Genomic DNA, 24,485 nt, shown 5'->3' on the forward strand with positions numbered 1-24,485 from the left:
GTAGGCATCTAAAGCGATGAATTTTCCTCTCAACTCTGCTTTTGCAGTATCCCACAGGTTTTGGTAGCTTGTGTCTTCATTGTTTTATGCTCAAGGAAGTTAATGATTTCCTGTTTTATTTCTTCCTTCACCCATCTGTTATTCAACAGAAGATTGTTTAGTTTCCATGCCTTTGGGTGGAGTCGAGCATTTTTGTTAGAGTTGAGTTCCACCGTTAGTGCCTTATGGTCTGAGAAGATACAAGGTAAAATTTCAATTCTTTTGATTCTGTTGATATTTGTTTTGTATCCCAGGATATGATCAATTTTGGAGAATGTTCCATGGGGTGATGAGAAGAATGTATATTCTTTATCTTTGGGATGGAGTGTTCTATATGCGTCTATCAAGCACAGTTGTTCTAGGGTCTCATTTAAATCTCTTATATCCTTGTTTAGTTTCTGTTTAGAGGATCTGTCCAGCTCTGTAAGAGGAGTGTTAAGGTCCCCTGTTATTATGGTATTATCAGATATCATATTGCTCAGACTGAGTAAGGTCTGTTTCAAGAATCTGGGAGCATTTAAATTGGGTGCATAAATATTTAGAATTGAAATGTCTTCTTGTTGTATTTTTCCCTTGACCAATATAAAGTGACCATCTTTGTCTTTTTTGACTTTAGTTGCTTTAAATCCACATGTATCTGAAAATAAGATTGCAATTCCTCTTTTCTTCTGAATTCCATTTGCCTGAAAAATTGTCTTCCAACCCTTGACTTGGAGCCTTAATTTGTCTTTTGAAGCCAGGTGTGTTTCTTGCAGACAGCAAATGGATAGCTTGTGTTTTTTAATCCAGTCAACCAATCTATGTCTCTTCAGTGGGGAATTCAAGCCATTAACATTTGTTGAGATAATTGATAAGTGTGGTAGTATTCTATTCATCTTATTTGGTGAGAGTCCATTGCTTAGTTTTATCTTTTGCATCAGTGTGGAGGTTAGGTTCTGTCCTTTAATTTCTGAGTTCTTACTTTGCTGCTGATCCATTGTGGTGGTCAGTGTGCAAAACAGGTTGAAGTATTTCCTGTAGAGCTGGTCTTGTTGTGGCAAATTTCCTCAATGTTTGTATATCCGTAAATGATTTGATTTCTCCGTCAATTTTGACGGTACAGAATTCTGGGCTGGAAATTTTTCTGTTTAAGTAGATTAAAGGTAGATGACCATTGTCTTCTTGCTTGGAAAGTTTGTTTAGAGAAGTCTGCAGTCACTCTGATGGATTTGCCCCTGTAGGTCAACTGGCGCTTACTCCTGGCAGCTTGCAGAATCTTTTCTTTTGTCTTGACTTTGGACAGCTTCATCACAATGTGTCTTGGAGAAGCTCGGTTAGAGTTGAGGCGACCTGGGGTCCGATAGCCCTCTGAAAGCAGTGTGTCAGAATCTTTGGTGATATTTGGGAAATTTTCTTTTATAATATTCTCTAGTATGGCTTCCATTCCTCTGGGGCATTCTTCTTCCCCTTCTGGAATTCCTATAACTCGTATGTTGGAACGCTTCATAAAGTCCCATAATTCTGACAGTGAACGTTCTGCTTTCTCTCTCTTCTTTTCTGCCTCTTTTACTATTTGAGTTATCTCAAAAACTTTGTCTTCTACCTCTGAAATTCTTTCTTCTGCATGGTCTAACCTGTTGCTGATACTTTCCGTTGCATCTTTAAGTTCCCTAATTGACTGTTTCAGTTCCTTCAGCTCTGCTATATCCTTTTTATATTCTTCATATCGTTCATCTCTTATTTGATTCTGTTTTTGGATTTCCTTTTGGTTATTTTCCACTTTATTAGCAGTTTCCTTCATTGTTTCCATCATTTCTTTCATTGTTTTCAACATGTGTATTCTAAATTCCCTTTCTGTCATTCCTAACATTTCTTTATAGGTGGAATCCTCTGCAGTAGCTACCTCGTGGTCCCTTGGCGGGGTTGTTCTGGGCTGGTTCTTCATGTTGCCTGGAGTTTTCTGGTGATTCTTCCTCATGAGTGATTTCTTTTATCTGTTGCCTTGCCCTAATTTTCCTTTCACTTCCTCTTGCTCTTTAAGTTCTCGTGCCTGTGGACTTCAGAGCAGTCAGAGGAGTGAAATCCTACGGCATGCAGCTAGAGAAACAGATCCAAAGAGACTGACATCAGAATGCTCCCAGTGAAACATGCCAGCCAGCTGAAAGTCTCTAGAGAGGAGCCCAGAGCTTCCTAGCAGTCTCAGTGCCCCGTTCTTACACATTCATTGTTTGTTTCTTTGTATGTTCATTGATGGATACTTAGGTTGTTTCTGTTTCTTGACCACTATAAATAATACTGCAATGAACTTGGGAGTATAGATATCTCTCTTCAAGTAAATGATTTTCTTTCCTTTGGATATAATCAGTGGGATTGCTGGATCATATAGTAATTCTAGTTTTAATTTTTTGAGAAACCCCCATATTGTTGGCTATACCAATTCACATGTCCATTAATAGTGCATAAGGGTTCCCCTTTCACCATGTCTTTGTTAACAATGATGCTACTTTTTCATAGTAGCCCCCCTAACAGGTAGGTGATATTGGATTGTGGTTTTGATTTCCATTTTCCATTTCCTTGATCGTTAGTTATGTTGAGCACATTTTTACACACTTATTGGCCATTCGTATGTGTTCTTTGGAAAAACATCTATTCAAGTCATTTGCTGTTTTTTTTTTTAAATAAGGTTATTTGTTATTGAGTTATATGAATTCCCTCTATGTTTTGGATATTAATTCCTTATCTGAGATATGGTTTGCAAATATTTTCTCCGGTTCTATAGGATGTCTTTTCATTTTGTTGATTGTTAACTTCCTGTGCAGAAGCATTTTAGTTTGATAGAGTCTTACTTGTTTATTTTTGGTTTAGTTGCCTTTGCTATTGGTGTCATATCCAAAAACATCATTGCCGAGACCAATATCCAAAAGATTTCTCCCTGTGCTTTCTTCTGGGAGTTTTATGTTTTCCAGTCTTATATTGAACTCTCTAATCTATTTTGAGTTGACTTTAGTGTATGGTATAAGACAAGGGTCCAAATTATTTCTTTCATGTGTGAATATCCAGTTTTCCCCAGCACAATTATTGGCAAGATTATCTTTTCTCTGTTGTGCATTCTTTCTTTTTTGAGACAGTCTCATTCTGTCACCCTGAGTGCCATGTTGTCATAGCTCTCAGCAACCTCAAACTCTCATGCTCAAATGAACCTCCTGCCAGCCTCCCAAGTAGCTGGAAGTACAGGAACCTGCAACAACTGCCAGCTAGTTTTTTCAATTTTTACTAGAAACTGGGTCTCACTCTTGCTCAAGCTGGTCTTCAACACCTAAGCTCAACTGATCCACCTGCCTCAGCCTCCCAAAGTGCTAGGATTATAGGCATGAGACACTGCACCCAGTCAAAGTAAGTTTTTTGGTCCTTTATTTCCTCTTATTTTTTTTTTTTTATATTTGATTGGAATTTAACATGTACTTTAGGACTTCCCTATCTTCCCAATATTTTATTTATTTACTTAATTTTTAAATTTCAGATTAAAATGAGGGTACTTCCAGTACTACCATAATCTGTATATTAGTTCTTTTGATAGTGTCCCATTAACCCTATAGATTTTCCTCATTCCTTTTCATTCTTTTTTCTCTGACCAATTACAAATGACCTGTCTCTGAGTTCGCAGATTCTTTCTTCTGCTTGATCAAATCAGCTATTAATACTCTATATTGCATTTTTTCATTTCTTTATTATATTCATCTGCTTCAGAATGTATGGGATTTTGTTTTGTGGGGGGGATTTTGAGACAGGGTCTTGCTCTATTGCCTAGGTAAGACTGATATGGCATCATCATAGCTCACAGCAACCTCAAATTCCTGAGGTCAAGTATTCCTCTGGCCTCAGCCTCCCAAGTATCTAGGACTACACATTCGTGTCACTGCAGTTGCCTAAATTTTTAATATTTTTGTTGAGATTGTGGTATTGTTATGTTGCTCAGGCTGGTCTTGAACTCCTGGCCTCAAGTAATCCTCTTGCTTCAGCTTCCCAAAGTGCTAAGATTACAAGTTTGTGCCACTGGGCCTGACCTATGGATTTTTAAAAATAAATATTATTATGAATTTTTAAAGTACAGATGCACCTTGTTTTATTGTATTGCTTTATTGTGCTTCACAGTTCAATTTTTTAAAGAAAATTGAAGGTTTTTGGCAACCCCATGTTGAACAAGTCTATTAGCACTATTTTTCCAATAGCATGGACTCACTTCTTGTCCCTGTGTCAGATTTTGGTAACTTTTACAGTAATTGAAACTTTTAATTATTATTGTATGTAGTATCTCTTATGGTGACCTGTGATTAGCCATCTTTGATGTTAACTAGTGTAACATGGGGTACCATGAACCATCCCATATAAGATGGCAAACTTAATAAATGTTGTATGTGTTCTGACTGCTCCATTGACTAGCTGTTTACCCATCTCAGTACCTCTTCTTGGGCCCCCCTATTCCTTAAAACATAATGACATTAAAATTAGGTCAACTAAGAATGCTCTGATGACCTCTGAGTATTCCAGTGAAAGAAAGAATTGCAAATCTATTACTTTAAATCAAAAGCTATAAGTGGGCCAGATGTGGTGGCTCAGGCCTGTAATCCTAAGCACTTTGGGAGGCCAGGGTAGGAGGATTTCTTGAGGCCAGGAGTTTTGGCCAGCCTGAGTGAGACCCCATATCCACAAAAAATAGAAAAGTTAGCCAGGTGTGGTGGTGTGCACTTGTAGTCCTAGCTACTCAGGAGGCTGAGGCAGAAGGATCACCAGAGCCTAAGAGTTTGAGGATGCAGTGAGCTTTGATAATGCCACTGTAACTCTAGCCCCAAGTGACAGAGCAAGATCCTATCTCAAAAAACAAAAAAGTAGAAATGATTTAACTTAGTGAGGAAGGCATGTAAAAAGCTGAGATGGACCAAAAGCTACTTACCTTGTGCCAGTTAGCCAAGTCGTGAATGCAAAGAAAAAGTTCTTAGAGGAAATTAAAAGTACTACTCCCATGAACACACAAATGGTAAGAAAATGAAACAGCTTTATTGCTAATATGGAGAAAGTTTTAGTGATTTGGATAGAAGATCAAACCAACTGTCACATTTCTTTAAGCCAAGTCTAATCCGGAGAAAAGCCCTAACTCTTCAATTCTACAAATACTGAGACAGGTAAGAAAGCTGCAGAAGAAAAGTTTAAGAATAGCAGAGTTTGGTTCATGAGGCTTAAAGGAAGAAGCCATCTCCATAACATAAAAGTGCAAGTCGAAGCAGCAGGTGCTAATGGAGCAGCCTCAGTGAGTCACCCAGATGACCTAGGGAAGATAATTGAGAAAGCTGGCCACACTATACAGATTTTTGATGTAGATCAAACAGCCCAATATTGGAAGGAGATGCCTTCTAGGTCTTTCATAGCTGTAGAGAAGAAGTTCAGACCTGGCTTCAAAGCTTCAAAGGACAGGCTGACTCTTTTGTTAGGGACTAATGCAGCTGGTGACTTGTAAGTTGAAGCCAGTGCTCATTTACCATTTTGAAAATTCTAAAGCCCGTAAGAATTATGCTGAATCTACTCAGCCAATGCTTTATAAATGGAACAGCAAAACTTGGATGACAATATATCTATTTACACCATGGTTTACTGAATATTTTTAAGCCTCCTTTTAAGACCTACTGCTCAGAAAAAAAAGATTCCATTCAAAAGTTTACTACTCGGGCAGAGACGCTGAGATAGGCCTGGGTGAGGACAGTGGAGGTTTTTTGGAAGTGTCGCTGAGGAGGTCAACATCAGATTTGAAATATTTAAAGTGGATATAAAACTATTTCAGCAATGCAGACAATTAAGTGCGTTGTGGTAGGCAATGGTGCTGTTGGTAAAACATGTCTCCTGATATCCTACACAACAAACAAATTTCCATCTGAATATATTCCGACTGTTTTTGACAACTATGCAGTCACAGTTATGATTGGTGGAGAGCCATATACTCTTGGACTTTTTGATACTGCAGGGCAAGAGGATTATGACAGATTATGACCGCTGAGTTATCCACAAACAGATGTATTTCTAGTCTGCTTTTCAGTGGTCTCTCCGCCCTCATTTGAAAATGTGAAAGGAAAGTGAGTGCCTGAGATAACTCACCATTGTCCAAAGACTCCTTTCTTGCTTGTTGGGACCCAAATTGATCTCAGAGATGATCCTTCTACTATTGAGAAACTTGCCAAGAACAAACAGAAACCTATCACACCAGAGACTGCTGAAAAGCTGGCCCGTGACCTGAAGGCTGTCAAGTATGTGGCGTGTTCTGCACTTATTCAGAAAGGCCTAAAGAACGTATTTGATGAAACAATATTGCTGCCCTGGAACCTCCAGAACCAAAGAAGAGCTGCAGGTGTGTGCTGCTATGAACATCTCTCCAGAGCCCTTTCTTGCACAGCTGGTGTCGGCATCATACTAAAAGCAATGTTTAAATCAAACTAAAGATTAAAAATTAAAATTCTTTTTTGCAATAAAAAAAATTTACTACTCATGCAGCTGGACACATACGAGCTCTGATAGAGATGTACAAGGAGATTAACATTGTTTTTATGCCTGCTAACTCAATATCCATTCTGTAGCCTCTAGATCGAGGAGCAATTTTGACTTTCAAGTCTTATAATTTAAGATATACATTTTATTAGGGAATTTCCATAGATAGTGATTCCTTTGATGGATCTGTGCAAATAAAGTTGACAGCCTTCTGGAATGCAGTCACCATTTTGCGTCCCATTAGGAACATTCGTGATTCATGGGAGGAGGTCAAAATACCAACATTAACAAGAGTTTGGAAGGAGTTGATTCCAACCCTTCTGGATGACTTTGAGGAGCTTAGGAATTCAGTGGATGTCTTCAGATGGGGTGGAAATAACAAAAGAACTAGAATTAAAAGTGGAAGATGGGACTGAATGGCTGGACTCTTATGATAAAACTTTAATGGATCAGGAGATCTTTCTTATGAATGAGATGGAACCTACTCCTGGTGAAGATGCTTTCAGCATTGTTGAAATGACAACAAAGGATTTAGAATAGTCCATAAACTGAGTTGATGAAAGCAGACGCAGGGTTTGAGAGAACTGACTCCAGTTTAGCAAGAAGCTTCACTGTGGGTAAAATGCTATCAAACAGCAACCCATGCTACAGAGAAATCTTTTGTGAAAGGAAGAATCAATCAATGTGGAAAACTTTATTATTGTCTTACTGTAGGAAATTTCCACGGCTACCCCCAAACTGATCACTCAGCAGCCATTGACACTGAGGCAAGACCCTGCACCAGCAAGATGATTATGACTCTCTGAAGGCTCATCTTTTAGTATTTTTTTAACCAATAAAATATTTTTAAATAAGGTCTGTCCATTTCTTAGACATAATGCTATTGTACATTTAATAGACTGCAGTATAATGTAAACATAACTTCTATACTCGATGGAAAACAAAATTTCATCTTACTCATTTTATGGCGATATTTGCTGGGTTGCGGTGGTCTGGAACTAAACCCATGCTATCTCTGAGGTACAGGCATATGCAACATGATTTTATGGGATGCATATAGTTAGTAAAAAGTTACTAAACAAATCAAATTAAAATCATTTCACACAGTTATCCAATTTCTTGTTTTTGTGGCAAGAGCAGCTAAAATCTACTTGCTTACCGTAAATTCCATATACAGTACAATTTTATTACAGTTCTCATATTGCACATTAGCTCTCTAGACTTATTCATCTTATACATCTGCTACTTTGTATCCTCTGACCTACCTATTCTGTTTTTTGATCTTTGTTGAAATTACGATTTTACTCATATATTATTTTCCTGATTTCGCTTAATTGTCTGTGTTCTTTTGCAGCTTGCTTCCTTCCTTAAAATGATCATTTTGAGTAATTTGTTAGGAAATTTATAGATCTCCATTGGGGGGGGTTGTTACTAAAAAATGATGGTGTTTCTTTGGAGGTATCATCTTCCCTTGATTTTTCATATCCCCTAAGGCTTGAGTTTCTGTCTTCTCATCTGAAGATGCAGTCATGTCCAGTCATGTCCAGCCAGTAGCTTACCGCTTAGCTTCAGGAGAGAAAACTTTCCCCAGTCAGCTCAGATAGGAATTTTGAGGCTCTCTCAGACCTTCTGTATGGGTGCACCTGCTCCACCCTTCTTGCTCCCTCTTTGGAAGGAATTCTTAAGATTGTATGCTTTCTCTCAATACTGCACATCCAGGCCAGATGCTGAGAGCCTCCTGTTTTCCCAAGGGTGGTGCCCTGAAATGCTTGAATCCGTGTGCTGCTCGTGATATCCCTGGAGTTGGGCTGGCTGTCTGCACGTGGCAGCTGCTGGGGTAGGCTGTAGGGGAAGCATCCCAAGCAGTGTAACGGGTGAATTTTCTGATGACATCCCGAAGCAGTCAGTAGGAACCGTGGCCTTTTTTTTTTTTTTTTTTTTTTGTAGAGTCTCACTTTATGGCCCTCGGTAGAGTGCCGTGGCCTGACACAGCTCACAGCAACCTCCAACTCCTGGGCTTAAGCGATTCTCTTGCCTCAGCTCCCAAGTAGCTGGGACTACAGGCACCCGCCACAACGCCCAGCTAATTTTTTGGTTGCAGTTTGGCCGGGGCCGGGTTTGAACCCGCCACCCTCGGTATATGGGGCCGGCGCCTTACCGACTGAGCCACAGGCACCGCCCGGAACCGTGGCCTTTTGTTTAATTCTAAACCTTGATTGCTGTGAGTCCCTGACTCTCTTTCCTGTTCTCAGCCTTCCTTCTTAGCCACTCAGCTGTGCTAACTACCTCAGTATTCTGTGTGAGGTGAGAAAGAAATGGGCCTCTTGGGCACTGCCTAGCCATGGCTGGAGGAGCCAGGAGCTCACTCGCTATCCTCTCACTTTTTCCCACGGAAGAAGGGGAAAAGTGGGCTCAGGAGATGTCTCTTGGCACAGAGTTACACTACCTTGGGAAAGGGATGACAAGGGTAATGGGAAATTGTTCTTCTTCCCCTTTTCAAAGCATCTATTCTTGAAGTTTATGTGCTAGAACTTCTCTGCTGGACACCTGGGCTCTCACAAGGTTACTGTCATCTGTGGCTGGTTGTCAAAATCAATACTTCCATGGAGAGATGATGGTGGAAATCTCCTATTCCACTACCTTACTGAAATCACTCTTCTCTGCTTTTAGGTTTGTGATTATAGCCTGTATGGTTTCCATTTCCAAAGGCAAGGAGGTGTCTTTAGAAAGCAAGCAAGTGACCATGTACCACTGTGGATGTGTTGCTCTTTAAAATGACAGTTCTTCCAAGGCAAAAGCAAAACATTTCTCCTTCACATTAGTCCCAGAGTGTAACTTCCACCAGAACAAGAGCTCTAGATAATGTAACCTGAGCTTTACTAGGTAACCAAAGAATGAGGAATAGAAACCAAAATGATAAACTGTCAACACATAAGCTATATTCACTAATCTACAGCTACCTCCATTCTGTTTTAGTTAAATTAGGTTTAATACTAACCGCTATAACAGATAATCCCCACCCCTAAATTCCAGGTGCTTACCACAATCAAAGTTTTTTTTCTTCTTTATACAAGGGCCAAGGAGGCTATTTTGTAAGTAGACCTCCTGCATGGTTATTTAAGGACACAGACTTCCTTCCTCTCAGGGTTCCACTGCCTCCTGGGGCCTTACAGTTCTTTGTCTCCATCTGGCATGTGGGATGTGAAGGGTGGGGAAGGCACACACGGTCTTTCTGCGCTTCAGCCTGGAAGGGACATGCATTACAGATGCTCACATTCCAATGTAATGCAAGAGAGTTCGGAAATGGATTCCTTGGCCAGGCAGCCACATACCGGCAACAACTGCAGACTACAGAAGGGAACAGCTGGCCATGCTGCCACAGGCTTGGATTTTGAGAGGGGAACACAGTATATTTTTTCCATATAATTTCAATCTCTCAAAGTTGATTCTTTGAGGTTTTAGTAAGACTAGTGATTGTAATCTCAAATTAAGATTCTTTTTTTTTGTTTGTTTGTTTTTGTTGAGACAGAGTCTCACTTTATCACCCTAGGTAGAGTGCTATGGCATCACAGCTCACAGCAACCTCTAGCTCCTGGGCTCAGGTGATTCTTTTGCCTCAGCCTCCCCAGTAGCCGGGACTACAAGCGCCTGCCACAACACCCGGCTATTTTTTGTTGCAGTTTGGCCTGGGCCGGGTTTGAACCCGCCACCCTCGGTATACGGGATCAGCGCCCTACTCACTGAGCTGCCCTCAAATTAAGATTCTTAATACTATAAAGTATTATGGTAATGCCTGTCCCTTTGCTATAGTGTTTAAAATTTTAATTTGGAGGAGGGGCAGCAGGTGGTGGAAAAAGTTATTTTGCAGCCTTATGGGGCTTTCCTAAATAATGGAGGTAATGGTTTTTAACGGTTGCCTTGGACAATCCCTGTTCTGCTGGCTTTCCTAATAAAATTTGCCTTTAAGGAAGTAGTACATCGGAGATGGATTTTATGTGTTCCTCTATGGTTTGTTGAGGCGAGAGGACAGGACAACTGGCCATTTCTGCTATTGTTAAAATCAGGAAAGACTTTCTTTCTCCCCTTTGCAGTAAAGAACATAAAATTGAGACACTATGTAGCTTGGTAGCAAGTCTGAGCTCGCGTATGGGAAATGAAACAGCCTGATCACATCATTCATAGTAAGTTAAGGTGACAGTGCGTCCAATCTATAGCACAAAGTACAATCTTATTGCATTCATATCGCTATTTGTGCCCTTCAGAATTCTGATTAACCCCACTAATCACCTGTGGCTTGCCAGAGCTGCAGAGCAGCGCTGCATTTGGCCAGGAGTGAGTGCAGCGTGATAACGCAGGCTGCAAAAGTGATGCTTCACCACTCTACAATAAGTATTACTTTGTTTTCCTATCCCATCTCCAATTTTTATGGTAAAATACTGGTAGAAGAAAAGGTAGAAATGACACAGTATATATATATATATATATAATATATATAATTATTATGTAATAATATAATGTAATATATATTATAGTTTATAATATATTATGATATAGAATATAATGTCATATAATATATATTACAATATATTATATAATATATATGGTATATATGTATTCATTATAACTAATATAATATATACAGTGTATATATATATATATATATACATATTGATGACTTATTAATTTGCCCATATACATCTATTGCCTTTTTCAGAAATTCTCCTCAAATGGTCATTTTAGTATAATTGATGGCTCCACGCTTCATATAGAAGTGACAATAAACCAAAGCAGAATTATTTAATTTACCCAGATGATAATTGCTCCTCATACTTCTTTTCCATTTCCATATCTAATGTTTGGATTATCAGTGTTAATTTTCTTAGAACCCCCTAACAAAGGGAGTTAAAACACGAAGCCAAGGATAAAACTGTCCATAAAAGCCAACTACAGAAATTTGCTCACTACCAGTGGACGCTGGTCCCTTTGCAACATTCACTCATGACTAGGCAAATTGGATGGGCTGTTCGTAAGTGTGAGTCACTATCATTGTAGGAAAACGTTCTAATACTTTTTAGCAGCTACCTTTCAAAGAGTTCAGTCATATTTGTTCTGCCTGCATTAAGATGGCTTTCCTTTTGCATTAATATTAATATTCCTTCCAGGTATTTGATTTGGTTGTGGCTTCATTTCCATGGTCTGTTATACACTCAGCTTTCATTTTCAAAGAATGTTAGCAATAGCTAATAAAAATCAAGCATTAGAAAACCACAATACAACACATTTTTAATTCAACTTTCCATTTTCACTCTGCTAAGACAGATCCTAACAAGTTTTGTTTAATTAAACAGCTTCTTTCTGGCAGAAGCAACATGATGGAGAGTGCAGTGGCTAGGGACTGTGACTCAGCAGGGAGAGTGCCCCCAACTCTTCCTGTTCTTTCTCAGCTCTCGCCCCTGAGTCCCACACCTTTCTCTGGGGCAGCGGTTCTCAATCTGTGGGTCATGACCCCTTTGTAACAATGAAAATACATCCTGCATACCAGATATTTACATTACGATTCATAACAGTAGCAAAATTACAGTTATGAAGTAGCAACAAAAATAATTTTATGGTTGGGGGTCACCACAACATGAGGAACTGTATTAAAGGGTTGTGGCATTAGAAGGCATTAGGAAGGTTGAGAACCACTTCTGGGGTGGGCCCATTAACTTGCAAAAGAGTGCACTGGTATTTTTTCTTCCTGCTGTTCCTGAAGGTGAATAATATATGTGGAGGAGATTTCATACAGTCTGATGATGATGAGGCCCATTTGTAAAAACAGGTGTGCAAAGTGGGGTTTATGCCAGGGATGTAACAATGGCTCAATATACAAAAGTAGATAAACGTGATACACCTCAAAAACCTTATGATCATCTCAACATATAAAAAAAAAAGCATTCCAAATATTCAGCATCCTTTCATAATAAAAATCCTCAACAAACTAGACGTAAAGGAATATATCTCAAAATAATAAAGGCCATATAGAACAACATCATACTCAGCCAACATCATACTCACTGGGGAAAAATTGAAAGCATTCCCCCTAAAAAGTGGAACAAGAATGTCCACTTTCCCCATTCTCATTCAACATAGTACCAGAAAGTTCTTGCCAGAGTAGTCAAGTAAATAAATAAATAAATAAATAAATAGCATTTAAATTTAAAAAAGAGGATCAAATTATCCTTGGTTACTAATAATATGATCTTCTATTAGAGTCTTACCCTAAAGACTTCACAAAAGAACTCTTAAAGTTGATACATAAATTCAGTAAAAGTTTCAAGATATGAAATCAGTGTACAGGAATCAGTTAACATTTCTTTTCTTTTTTTTTTATTGTTGGGGAGTCATTGAGTGTACAATAAGCCAGGTTACACTGATTGCATTTGTTAGGTAAAGTCCTCTTAAGTCATCCATTTGCTGTCTGCAAGATACTACCAGTTAACATTTCTATACATCAATAAAGATCGATCTGAGATCCAAATCAAGAAGGCAATCCTATTTGCAATAGCTATTAATAAAAAAATACCTAGGAATATATTTAACCAAGGAGGTGAAATATCTCTACAAGGAAAACTACAAAACATTCATGAACAAAATTGTAGGTGACACAAGCAAATGGAAAACACCACTCGCTCATTAATCAGAAGAATTAATATTGTTAGAATGACCCTATGCCTAAAGTAATTTATAGGTTCAATGCAATCCCTATTAAAAGAACAATAACAGTTTGCACAGAATTAGACAAAACAATTCTAAAGTTCATCTTGAACCAAAAAAGAATCCAAATAGACAATGCAATCTTGAACAAAATAATAAGCTGGAGGCATTACATTGCCTGATGTCAAATTATAGTACAAGGCTATAGTAACCAAAACAGTGTGGTATTGGTATAAAAATAAACACATAGATCTCTAAGGAACAGAATAAAGAACCCAGAAATAAAGCCTCACATTTACAGCTCAACTTATCTTTGACAAAGTCAACAAGAACATTCACTAGGGAAAGGGCATCCTTTTAAATGGTGCAAGAAAAATTAGAATGTCATATGCAGAAGAATGAAACTGGACACCTCTCTCACCATCTATACAAAATCAACTCAAGATGGGTTAAGGACCTGAATATAAAGCCTAAAACTATAAAAATACTAGAGTAACATCTACATAAAATTCTTCTGGATATTAGTCTAGGCAAACAATTGATAATTAAGATCTTAAAATCATAGCCAACAAAACCAAAAATAAATAGGACTTAATTAAAATACAAAATTTCTCCACAGCAAAAGAAATAATAGAGTGAACGGACAACCTGTAGAATGGGAGAAAAATATTTGCAAATTATACATCTGACAAGGGACTAATATCCAAAATTTATAAGGAACTCAAACAACTCAACAAAAAAATCCCAAATAAATCCACTAAAACATGGGCTGAGGCCACAAATAGACATTTTTCAAAAGAAGACAAAGGGCCAAGAAGCATGTGAAAAAAATGTTGCACATCACTAATCATCAGAGAGATGCGAATTAAAACCATAATGAGATATCATCTTACAATAATCAGAATGACTGTTGTGAAAAAGACAAAAAATAACGGTGGAAATGCAGATTAGTGCAACTTCTATGAAAAACAATATGGAGATGTCTCGAAGAACTAAAAATAGAACTACCATATGATCCAGCAATCCTACTTCTGAGCATCTACCCAAAAGAAAAGAAATCAATAAACAAAAAAGTTACTTGCAGTCATGTGTTTATTGTAGCACTATTCATGATAGCAAAGATATGGAATCAATTTAAGTGTCCATCAAGAAAGGATTGAAGAAAGAAAATGTGGCATATATACACAATGGGATATTATTCAGCTGTGAAAAAAAGAATGCAATCGCAGATGGAACTGGAGGCCATTATCTTAAGTGAAACAATTCAGACACAGAAAGACAAATACTGCACTTTTCGCTTACAAATGGGAGCTAAATAATGTGTACACATGGAAGCTGAGAGTGGAATGATGGGCAATAGAGTCTCAAAGGAATGGGAAATGCAGGAGGGGTGTGGATAATGGATGTGGCTTGGTATGTACAAGGTGCATTGCTTCAGTGAAGGCCCTGACTTTACCAGAATGCAATAAATTAATCTAGTAAAGTCACACTTGTACCCCATGAAGATACACAAATAAAAAACAAATAGAAAAAATTATTTTATTTTATTTTAGAGACAGTCTCATTATGTCACCCTTGGTAGAGTGCCATGGCATCACAGCTCACAGAAACCTTCAACGGTTGGGCTTAAGTGATTCTCTTGCCTTAGCCTCCCAAGTAGCTGGGATCCTACGTGCCTGTCACAACGCCCAGCTTTTTTTTTTTTTTTTTGTAGTTGTCATTGTTGTTTGGTAGGCCCAGGCTGGGTTCCAAGCCACCAGCCCCAGTATATGTGGCCGGCGACCTAGCCACTGAGCTACAGGTGCTGAGCCATAGAAAAAGAATTTTAAATAATTTATATTAGAAACATAAAATAGTGGAATGCATGACTACCCTATAGCATTGTCACACATACACGTGATTTTAGTTACAGATACTTCTCCATTCCCCACCCAGTTCTGTGAGAGGCTAAGGGAATATAGCCAGGCAAACCCCAAATCTGAAATATGTGTGAGGGTAGTTTAAACTAGTCATGGCAAATGTGTTTGGAGTGACAGGGAAAGAGAAGAGAGGGCAGGTGCCTGTGGGAGGAGGTGAGGCCAGAGGCAGGGAAAAGACCTTCCATTTCTTAGGAATGTGAGCGTCTTGTCCTTTCTAAGCTTTGTTAGTTTTGCTTCAATCTGAGATATGACCCCTTGTTCTGTTTCTGGATCATTTCCAAAGCCTTTTGCTCCTGGAGGTGCCCTCCCTCCCACCCCCGCAGGTGAAAGAGGAAGCAGATGAGTTAGGGTGTGCTTGAATACAGGGAGGCTTTCCCTCTAAGTTTTCCAGTTTGCCTGAGAAAGGGACTCTAGGCTGGCCCTGGGATGGGATCAGAAAGGGAAAAGGCAGCCCATATATCTTTCCAAAAGGAATGAATTAATTTGCATTCCCACCAGCAGTGTAGAAGTGTTCCCTTTTCTCCGCATCCACGCCAACATCTCTGGTCTTGAGATTTTGTGATATAGGCTAGTCTCATTGGAGTTAGATGATATCTCAAAGTAGTTTTGATTTGCATTTCTCTGATGATTAAAGATGATGAGCATTTTTTCATATGTCTGAAGGCCGTGCGCCTGTCTTCTTCAGAGAAGTTTCTCTTCAAATCCCCTTACACCATGGAATATTATGCAGCCTTAAAGAAAGATGGAGACTTTACCTCTTTCATGTTTACATGGATGGAGCTGGAACATATTCTTCTTAGTAAAGTATCTCAAGAATGGAAGAAAAAGTACCCAATGTACACAGCCCTACTATGAAACTAATTTGGGACTCTCACATGAAAGCTATAACCCAGCTACAACTTAACAATAGGGAGAAGTGGGAAAGGGGGGGGTGGGTAGAGGGAGGGGAATAGGTGGGATCACACCTGTGGTGCATATTACAGGGGTATTTGCGAAACTTGATAAATGTAGAATGTAAATGTTTTGGCACAGTAACTGAGATAACGCCGGAAAGGCTATGTTAACCACTGTGATAAAAATGTGTCAAATGGTTTATGAAGTGAGTGTATGATGCCCCATAATCATATCATTGTATACAGTTATGATTTAATAAAAAAAAAAAAGAAAAGAAAAGGCAGCCCAATTCGGCAGCCTGCCCCAGCTTTCCCGGGAGACCGGCAGCTCCCTGGCCAAGTCTCCCTCACGCTCCGGCCAGCTTTTCCCAGCGGAGGCCTCCAGGCATCTTGCCTCTCCAAGGCGCCTCTGTTCTGAAGTCCGGAAATGGGGCCAAAAGGGAGACCCTCCCCTCCCCTTCCCTCCCCTTCACTCTATCAGGAGTGAAAACCACCCACCTGCCCTCTACAGAGAAGCCTAGTTCTTACCTGTTTCTGTGTGACTCCACACAGTATACTTCCTGTCAACCAAGTTGTTTCCCACTGAGCTGCTGCACTTTTTACCCCCACCATATCCTAACTGGGAATGTTCCTCTTGCCCTTCTCCCCCCTCCCCCCATACCTGTTGCCTGGAGGGAACTGATTTTATCACTTCCTTCCTGGTACAGGTCCATTCTGTTGAGGGGAGAGGAGGGCTTCAAAAGGCATTGGCTTGATGTATTTGCTTTCAACAAAGGGAAGCTGCTCCAGTGGAATAGTTGAGGGGGGGGGGGTCAGACAGACAGATGGCTCCTTCCCCTAAGCACTGCCTCACTCTCCATCCCTGGGTCCCTGTGGAACTTGACAGCCACCGCTGCCCAGGGTGTGCCACAGAGGGAACAAGGTGACTTAGCCCAAGTGTCTTCTCACATTCCCTCCAGGTGTGAGCTTTCATGGCAGAGGAACCATCTAATACAGGGATTGAGTTTGTATTCTGGCTAATTTGTATGCCCTGCTGTGAGAAGTGCATATATTTCTTCAAAATTACAGAAAGAAAAAAAGATCCACTGGCCACTGATAAATCTGGGTAGAGTGATAAGCACTTTGCCTAGAATTGAGGTCCTCACTGCATTAAAATGACAGCGGTGCTGTAAGATTGCCAGCACGCCCCAAAGAATCCCAGGATGTACCTCCTTCCTGACTCAGGAAATACCAATGTCCCTTGCAGGTGTTGGGGATTTTGTCTTGTTTTGTTTTGGTTTGCTCTATTTAAAATTAGGAAACAGACTAATAAATGGTTAAATGTGTTTGCCAGAAAATATTCAAGTGTAAAGCAACAGTTTCCAAATTCCCTGCAGAGACTGGACACCAGGGAACATTGGCAGCCAAGCCCGTTATTAAGAAGGTCACAGATGCCATCTGTTCTGCATGCACTTTACTGTTCAAGCATAACATCAACTCGGAGGTGGCTGCAATTGATTTTGCCTGTGAACTTAAAAGATAACAGGATGGTGGGCACTGCCGTGATTTTAGGCGGCTTTTATGAACAAACTATGCATCCGCCTGTGAGTTATATGGGGAGAAAATAATGATAATGACAAATGAATGCCTTATTCTTTTATAATTTTATTTATTTATTTATTTATATATGTGTGTGTGTGTGTGTGTGTGTATTTATTTGTTGAAATGGAGTCTCAGTCTGTCACCCTGGGTAGAATGCCCTGGCATCATAGCTCACAGCAACCTCAAACTCCTGGATTTGAGCAATTCTTCTGCCTCAGCCTCCTGAGCAGCTGGGACAACAGGCGGCTCCCACCACACCAGGCTACTTTTATCTATTTTTTTTTTTTTGGTAGAGATGGGGGTCTTGCTCTTGCTCAAGCTGGTCTCAAACTCTTGAGCTCAAGCAATCCACCCATCTCGGCCTCTCAGAATGCTAGAATTATAGTCATTGCCTGGCTGTTTATTCACAACTTAAAAAAAAAAATCCATAGAAAAGTTGAAAGAATAGTATGGTCAATACCTGCCTACTATCTCCTAGATTTATCATCGACATTTTTCTGTATCTGTCTCTCCATACTGATACCTGTAAAAACGTTTTTACTCGTGTATTGAGAGTACATTAAACATAGCTAGCAGTGTATCTATAAAGCAAGAACATTGCCTTACCCAAACACAGTGCTATTATCACACTCAAGAAATTTAACATTGATAGTATAATTTTTATCTACTATATAGATGATTGAATCGCCTATTCTTTTTTTTTTTTTTTTGAGACAGTCTCACTATGTCACCCTCGGTAGAGTGCTGTGGCATCACAGTTCACAGCAACCTCAATCTCGTGAGCTCAAACAACCCTGTGGCCTCAGCCCAGCCTCCCAAGTAGCTGGGACTACAGATGCCCACCACAACACCTGGCTATTTTTTTGTTGTAGTTGTCATTATTGTTTAGCAGGCCTGGGCTGGGTTTGAACCCGCCAGCCCTGGTGTATGTGGCTGGTGCCCTAACCACTGAGCTATGGGCACGGAGCCTGAATCACCTATTCTTCGAAAGCTGTCAAGAAAAAGATTTATTCTACATCCTATCCCAATGGTTAAAACATCTCTCTCTAAGACAGTGATACCTTATACTGTATTTTTGAAGCACTTTGAAGTCTGAAGAAAGCTCTGAGCTTTCCCTAAAGTATCCATAAAGACCTCTACATTAGCCAACAATACGTACATCTTGGACCCCTCCAGGGTATCCATGGTTTATGTTTAATCTAAATTCTCCTCCTTTGTATACATATAGTTTAAGATCACAGTATTCAAAAAAGGTGGAGAACAGTTTGTCTTCATCTTCCATCATTATGTTTTGTATTTATGAAACGTCATTTTAAGGGACTCAAAGTTTCCAAGAACTCAGAGATAAGTAGGTGGTAATAATTAATTAATAGTTAAATTAAAAGGAAACTACATCACAAATAAAGTTAACAGTTGTACTATGACAGACACCCAGTAGGTGGACTAAATGACAAGAATAGAAGACTTAAAAGAATACCAAGCTTCTTTTGAGCTTCTCTGATGCTGCAAGAGCTTAACTTACAAGCCTATACTTGCTTTCTTGATAATTTACTTTTAAAAAGAAAATACCTGTAACATTCCTTCCAGATTGGCCTAACATTTAAGGATCTAATATCAAAAAGTAGAATTTGTTGGCAGTTACTAAGTTTAGTCCACAAAATAACCCAATTTGGTTATGGTTCTAGGACTGGGAAGTGGAAGCAGCGAAGTGGATAAATGGTAGCATATTAGGATAACATTAAATGTCCTTAATTAAAAGGGTAGCTGAAACTGCCAAGGTCAAGTTGCACTGTGGGCTCTATTTTGTCAACTGTGAACTCACAAAGCAAAATCATTAGCTAACCATACTCCAACATATGTGCGCTTACTCATGGTACTCTCCACAAATAGATTAAAGAAAATAAGAGACATTCCTAGCTCAGTTAGAAAAATGATCAAGTTTGGGAAAAATATGGATGCAAGTGTGTAAATACCTCATGCTATGGTCTTGCACAAATTCTAATGTCTGTTTTTTTCCCCATAATATATCAAATACCTCAAAATTACTTTCTGTAAAATTTTAAAATATTATAGAATTATATCACTTACTAATTAATGATGCTACATTATACACTTACTAATTAATGATGAAAGGAAGGGTAACAAAAAAACTAAAGCCTCTGGTGGTAGGCATATGGAATTTATAAAAGTCTTACAGAGCTTTGAAATGATTAAGAGCAGAGCAAGGGAAAAAGTCAGAGCTAATTGTTCAGGATAAAATTCTTATCAATCTGCTTTTACTATAGCTATGAAAAAGCGAGTTTTTCCTAAATATAAATAATTGTTAAGCTTTTGGACTCTGGTTGACAAAAACTTGGTTAGCATGAAATAGCACACATAACAATGAATATTTACCAAAGGTTATTTCTTTCCCTTGACTCATTCTTAGTTACCAGACCCTACCATATTATATAAAGGAAGAACCCATTTCAGCATTCTTTAAATTTTTAATAAAAATATAACATTATAGGTCATTAGGAAAATACAAATTGAAAACACCACGAGATACCACTTCATGTCCATTAGGATGGCTATAATCACAAAAAGAAACAATAAGAAATCTTGATGGGGTGTGGAGAAATTGGAAACTTCATTCATTGCTGGTGGGAATAGAAAATAGTACAGCCAAGTTGGAAAACACTTTGGTAGTCCTTAAAAGTTAATCATAAATTAATGATAGGGTCTAGCAATTTCACATCTAGGGTAGTTTTGTATCTACATAAAGACTTACACATGAATGTTTAATGTAGCATGATCCACAGTACCCCAAATTGGAAACAACTCTAATGTCCATCAAATGGTGAATGAATGACAAAATCTAGTAAATTCATATAATGGAATACTATTCATCAATAAAAAAGAATACTAAAAGAGCTACAATGTACATGAACTTAAAGTTAAAAAAGACAGATGTAAAGGAAGATCACATGGGTATACGGTTCCATTTATAGGAGGCATTCAATAATGGCAAATCTATAAAGAAAGTAGAGTAGTGGTTTTCTGGAGCTAGGAAAAGGGATTAACTATTAATGAGCATGAGAGATCATACTGGGGGGATGAAAATACTCTAAAATCACATTGCGGTGATGACTGCATAACTGGACAAATTTACTTAAAACCATTTAACTGCACATGAAAAATGGGTCAATTTTATGGCATATAAGTTTTACCTCAATAAAGTTGTTAAAAAATATGCCTAAGCTTCTCAAGACCTTAACAGTTTATAGCCTTGGATTTTCAGTATAGTCTTGGTTCCCTCTGATACACAAAGAGTATAATTTGTGTATCATAGAAGAATGTTCCAGAAACAAAATGTTTACCCCTCTCAAAAGCTCCAGATGGTTTACTACAAATTTAACTTTGAGTCAGAGTTTCATCTTACCTGACTGATGCTCATTTAAAAATATATATCAGGCTCACTGAGCACCGTCGTGGCAGTCGGCAAGAACAAACGCCTTACGAAAGGCAGCAAAAAGGGAGCCAAGAAGAAAGTGGTTGATTCATTTTCTAAGAAAGATTGGTATGATGTGAAGGCACCTGCTATGTTCAATATAAGGAATATTGGGAATACACTAGTCACCAGGACTCAGGGAACAAAAATTGCATCTGATGGCCTCAAAGGTCGTGTGTTTGAAGTGAGTCTTACTGATCTGCAGAATGATGAAGTTGCATTTAGAAAATTCAAGTTGATTACTGAAGATGTTTAGGGCAAAAACTGCCTAACTTCCATGGCATGGATCTGTGACAAAATGTGTTCTATGGTTAAAAAATGGCAGACTATGATTGAAGTTCATGTTGATGTTAAGACTACCGATGGTTATTTGCTTCGTCTGTTCTGTGTTGGTTTTACTAAAAAACGCAACAATCAGATACAGAAGACCTCTTACACCCAACACCAACAGGTTCGCCAAATCCGGAAGAAAATGATGGAAATCATGACCAAGGAGGTGCAGACCAATGACTTGAAAGTTGTCAATAGGGCAGCGCCTGTGGCTCAGTGAGCAGGGCGCCGGCCCCATATACCGAGGGTGGCGGGTTCAAACCCGGCCCCGGCCAAACTGCAACAAAAAAATAGCTGGGCATTGTGGCGGGTGCCTGTAGTCCCAGCTACTCGGGAGGCTGAGGCAGGAGAATAGCCTAAGCCCAGGAGTTGGAGGTTGCTGTGAGCTGTGTGACACCACGGCACTCTACCGAGGGCAATAAAGTGAAACTCTGTCTCTACAAAAAAAGGGCGGTGCCTGTGGCTCAGTTGGTAAGGCGCCGGCCCCATATACCGAGGGTGGTGGGTTCAAACCCGGCCCCCGGCTGAACTGCAACCAAAAAATAGCCGGGCATTGTGGCGGGTGCCTGTAGTCCCAGCTACTCGGGAGGCTGAGGCAGGAGAATCGCCTAAGCCCAGGAGTTGGAGGTTGCTGTGAGCTGTGTGAGGCCACGGCACTCTACCAAGGGCCATAGAGTGAGACTCTGTCTCTACAAAAAAATAAAATAAAATAAAAATAAAAAAGAAGTTGTCAATAAATTGATTCCAGATAGCATTGGAAAAGACATAGAAAAGGCATGCCAATCTATTTATCCTCTCCATGATGTCTTCGTTAGAAAAGTAAAAATGCTAAAGAAACCCAAGTTTGAATTGGAAAAACTCAAGGAGCTTCATGGTGAAGGTAGTAGCTCTGGAAAAGCTACTGGGGACGAGACAGGTGCTAAAGTTGAATGAGCTGATGGATATGAACCACCAGCCCAAGAATCTGTCTAAAATTCAGGCTTTTAATAATGACAAATAAAGAATCCTATTTGTGAAAATAAATAAATAAATAAAATAAAAATATATATCATTCTTAATTGACACATAACAGTTGTAAATTATTTCCGGGGTACAGTATGATATTTCAAAACATGTATATAATGTGTTACAAGCAAATCGGGGTAATTAGTGTATCCATCCCTCAAACATCTCAATACCTCAAACATTTATGATTTTTTTTTTTTTTTTTTTGTATGTGGCTGGGAGCATTCAAAATCCTCTATTTAGGTATTTGAAAATATATAATAAGTCATTGTTAACTATGGTCACCCAACAGTGCTATGGAACACTAAAACTTCTTCCTCTTATCTAGTTGTAATTTTTGGTTGGATGTTGTAAGAAATTTTATTCTAACACTGCATTTTATCCTGACTTTTCCTCTTTATTTTCATGAAGGACTATTCTCTGATTTAATCAGGCCCTTAAAAAAGTCATTTCCTGTCAAACATGAAGTGGTAAGTCCAACGTTTCTTAGTGATCACTTATCTGCACAGAGCTTAAATGATTACACCCTGCATATTATTCATGTAAACAAAACAATGAGTTGGATTATTTTCTTTTCTTTCTTTCTTTCTTTGTTTTTTTTTTGAGACAGAGTCTCACCCCGTCACCCTGGGTAGAGTGCTATATCAGCATAGCTCATAGCAACCTCAAATTCTTGGGCTCAAGCAATCTTCTTGCCTCAGCCTCCTAAGTAGTTGGGACTACAGGTGCCTGCCACAATGCCCGACTAGTTTGTCTATTTTTAGTAGAGATGGGGGTCTCACTCTTGCTCAGGCTGGTATTGAACTTCTGAGCTCAAACAATTCACTCTCCTTGGCCTCCCAGAGTGCTAGGATTATAGGCGTGAGCTACTGCTCCTGGCCAGGACTTGCATTTTTAAAAACTAGTACTCATTCATCAAATATTTATTTCTACATGTAGCTTTCTATTAGGTGATGGGGAAATAAAGAGAGCCAAGGTTACAAATTGTGAACAACTGGTGAAGCTGTGTTTTTGTCATAATCACCAACTTCTACTTTTTCCCATTCATGGCAATAATTATATGTAATATATCAGCAGTTAACCAAAACAGTTTTTCTCTGGTTGTAAACTTGCAAAAAACGCAGAGAAATAAAAACAAAAGTAAAAATCTTCTGAAAACCTTCCCCTTCCTCAGGGATAATCACCATTCATGTTTTAGTGACCATGCTTACAAATTCCTCTCTATTCTTGTGCACACATGCAGATGCGTACATGCGTGCAGTATGTGTATGACACCATACTGAACATTGTCCTCTGCAATCTGCTGGTAACATTCACCATTTTCACGCACATCTTTCAGTGTTAATAAGCATAATTATTTGTCATCACTTTTAATGGATATGTAACATTCCTCATAATTGTAACATACCCCATATTGCCAAGCTTTAGGTTTTCCAAATTTATAACTACTATAAAAAATGCTGTAGTGAATACAATTTGAATGTACATTTTTGCAATTGTGAAAGCATCTCTTCAGGGTACATTCTCATAAGAATTCTTGGTTCAGAAGGTATGCTTATTTCATAAATTGCCTTCCAAAAAATTGGCCTCATGCCCCAACAGTGCACAAGAATGCCTGTTTTCCTGTATCCTCTCTTTAACTCTGGCTTTAAAAAATAATCTTCATGTTTTCCAGTTTGATAGATGAAGATGTTTCAATGTTTTCATTTAACTTTTTTCTTCACATTATGCTTTTTATGTAAAGAAGAAAGCATCTTCTTTCATGTGTATTAGTTATTCACAGTTCTTTAATGACTTATACTTGATTCTCACTATTCAAAGGAGTTATGTTTTGTAACATCACCATGAACACTGAGTGAGGAATCCTGAACCATCACTCCTGGAGGAAATTTAAGATTAGGTTTCTGGGAGCCTTTAAGTCACAAAATTTTTGTCAAGGGATCAGTGTGCAACTTTGTTTTTATATGTTTCTGTTTAAAGACTCTTTACTTAATACATGTTGAGGAGTTATTAACACTGAAT

At 38.9% G+C, this 24,485-nt stretch overlaps 1 protein-coding gene and 2 pseudogenes across 5 annotated transcripts in view; all 3 read left to right on the plus strand.

Moving 5' to 3' along the window:
- Positions 1-24,485, plus strand: part of C1H4orf51 (chromosome 1 C4orf51 homolog) — a 162,010-nt gene that overhangs the window by 17,023 nt on the left and 120,502 nt on the right. For all 5 annotated transcript variants that reach the window (XR_008378637.1, XR_008378632.1, XR_008378648.1 and 2 more), the window contains exon 3: positions 22,875-22,933. Coding sequence is in view for 1 of the 5 variants with exons in the window: in XM_053582212.1 (XP_053438187.1) it covers positions 22,875-22,933 (59 nt within the window). In the remaining 4 variants the exon portion in view is untranslated. The remainder of the gene's footprint in view (positions 1-22,874; positions 22,934-24,485) is intronic.
- Positions 5,792-6,428, plus strand: LOC128580369 (cell division control protein 42 homolog; annotated as a pseudogene).
- LOC128587741 (40S ribosomal protein S3a-like) lies at positions 15,257-22,391 on the plus strand (annotated as a pseudogene).

Source organism: Nycticebus coucang, chromosome 1 (assembly GCF_027406575.1).
Source record: "Nycticebus coucang isolate mNycCou1 chromosome 1, mNycCou1.pri, whole genome shotgun sequence".
In the NCBI taxonomy this organism is placed as follows: Eukaryota; Metazoa; Chordata; class Mammalia; order Primates; family Lorisidae; genus Nycticebus; species Nycticebus coucang.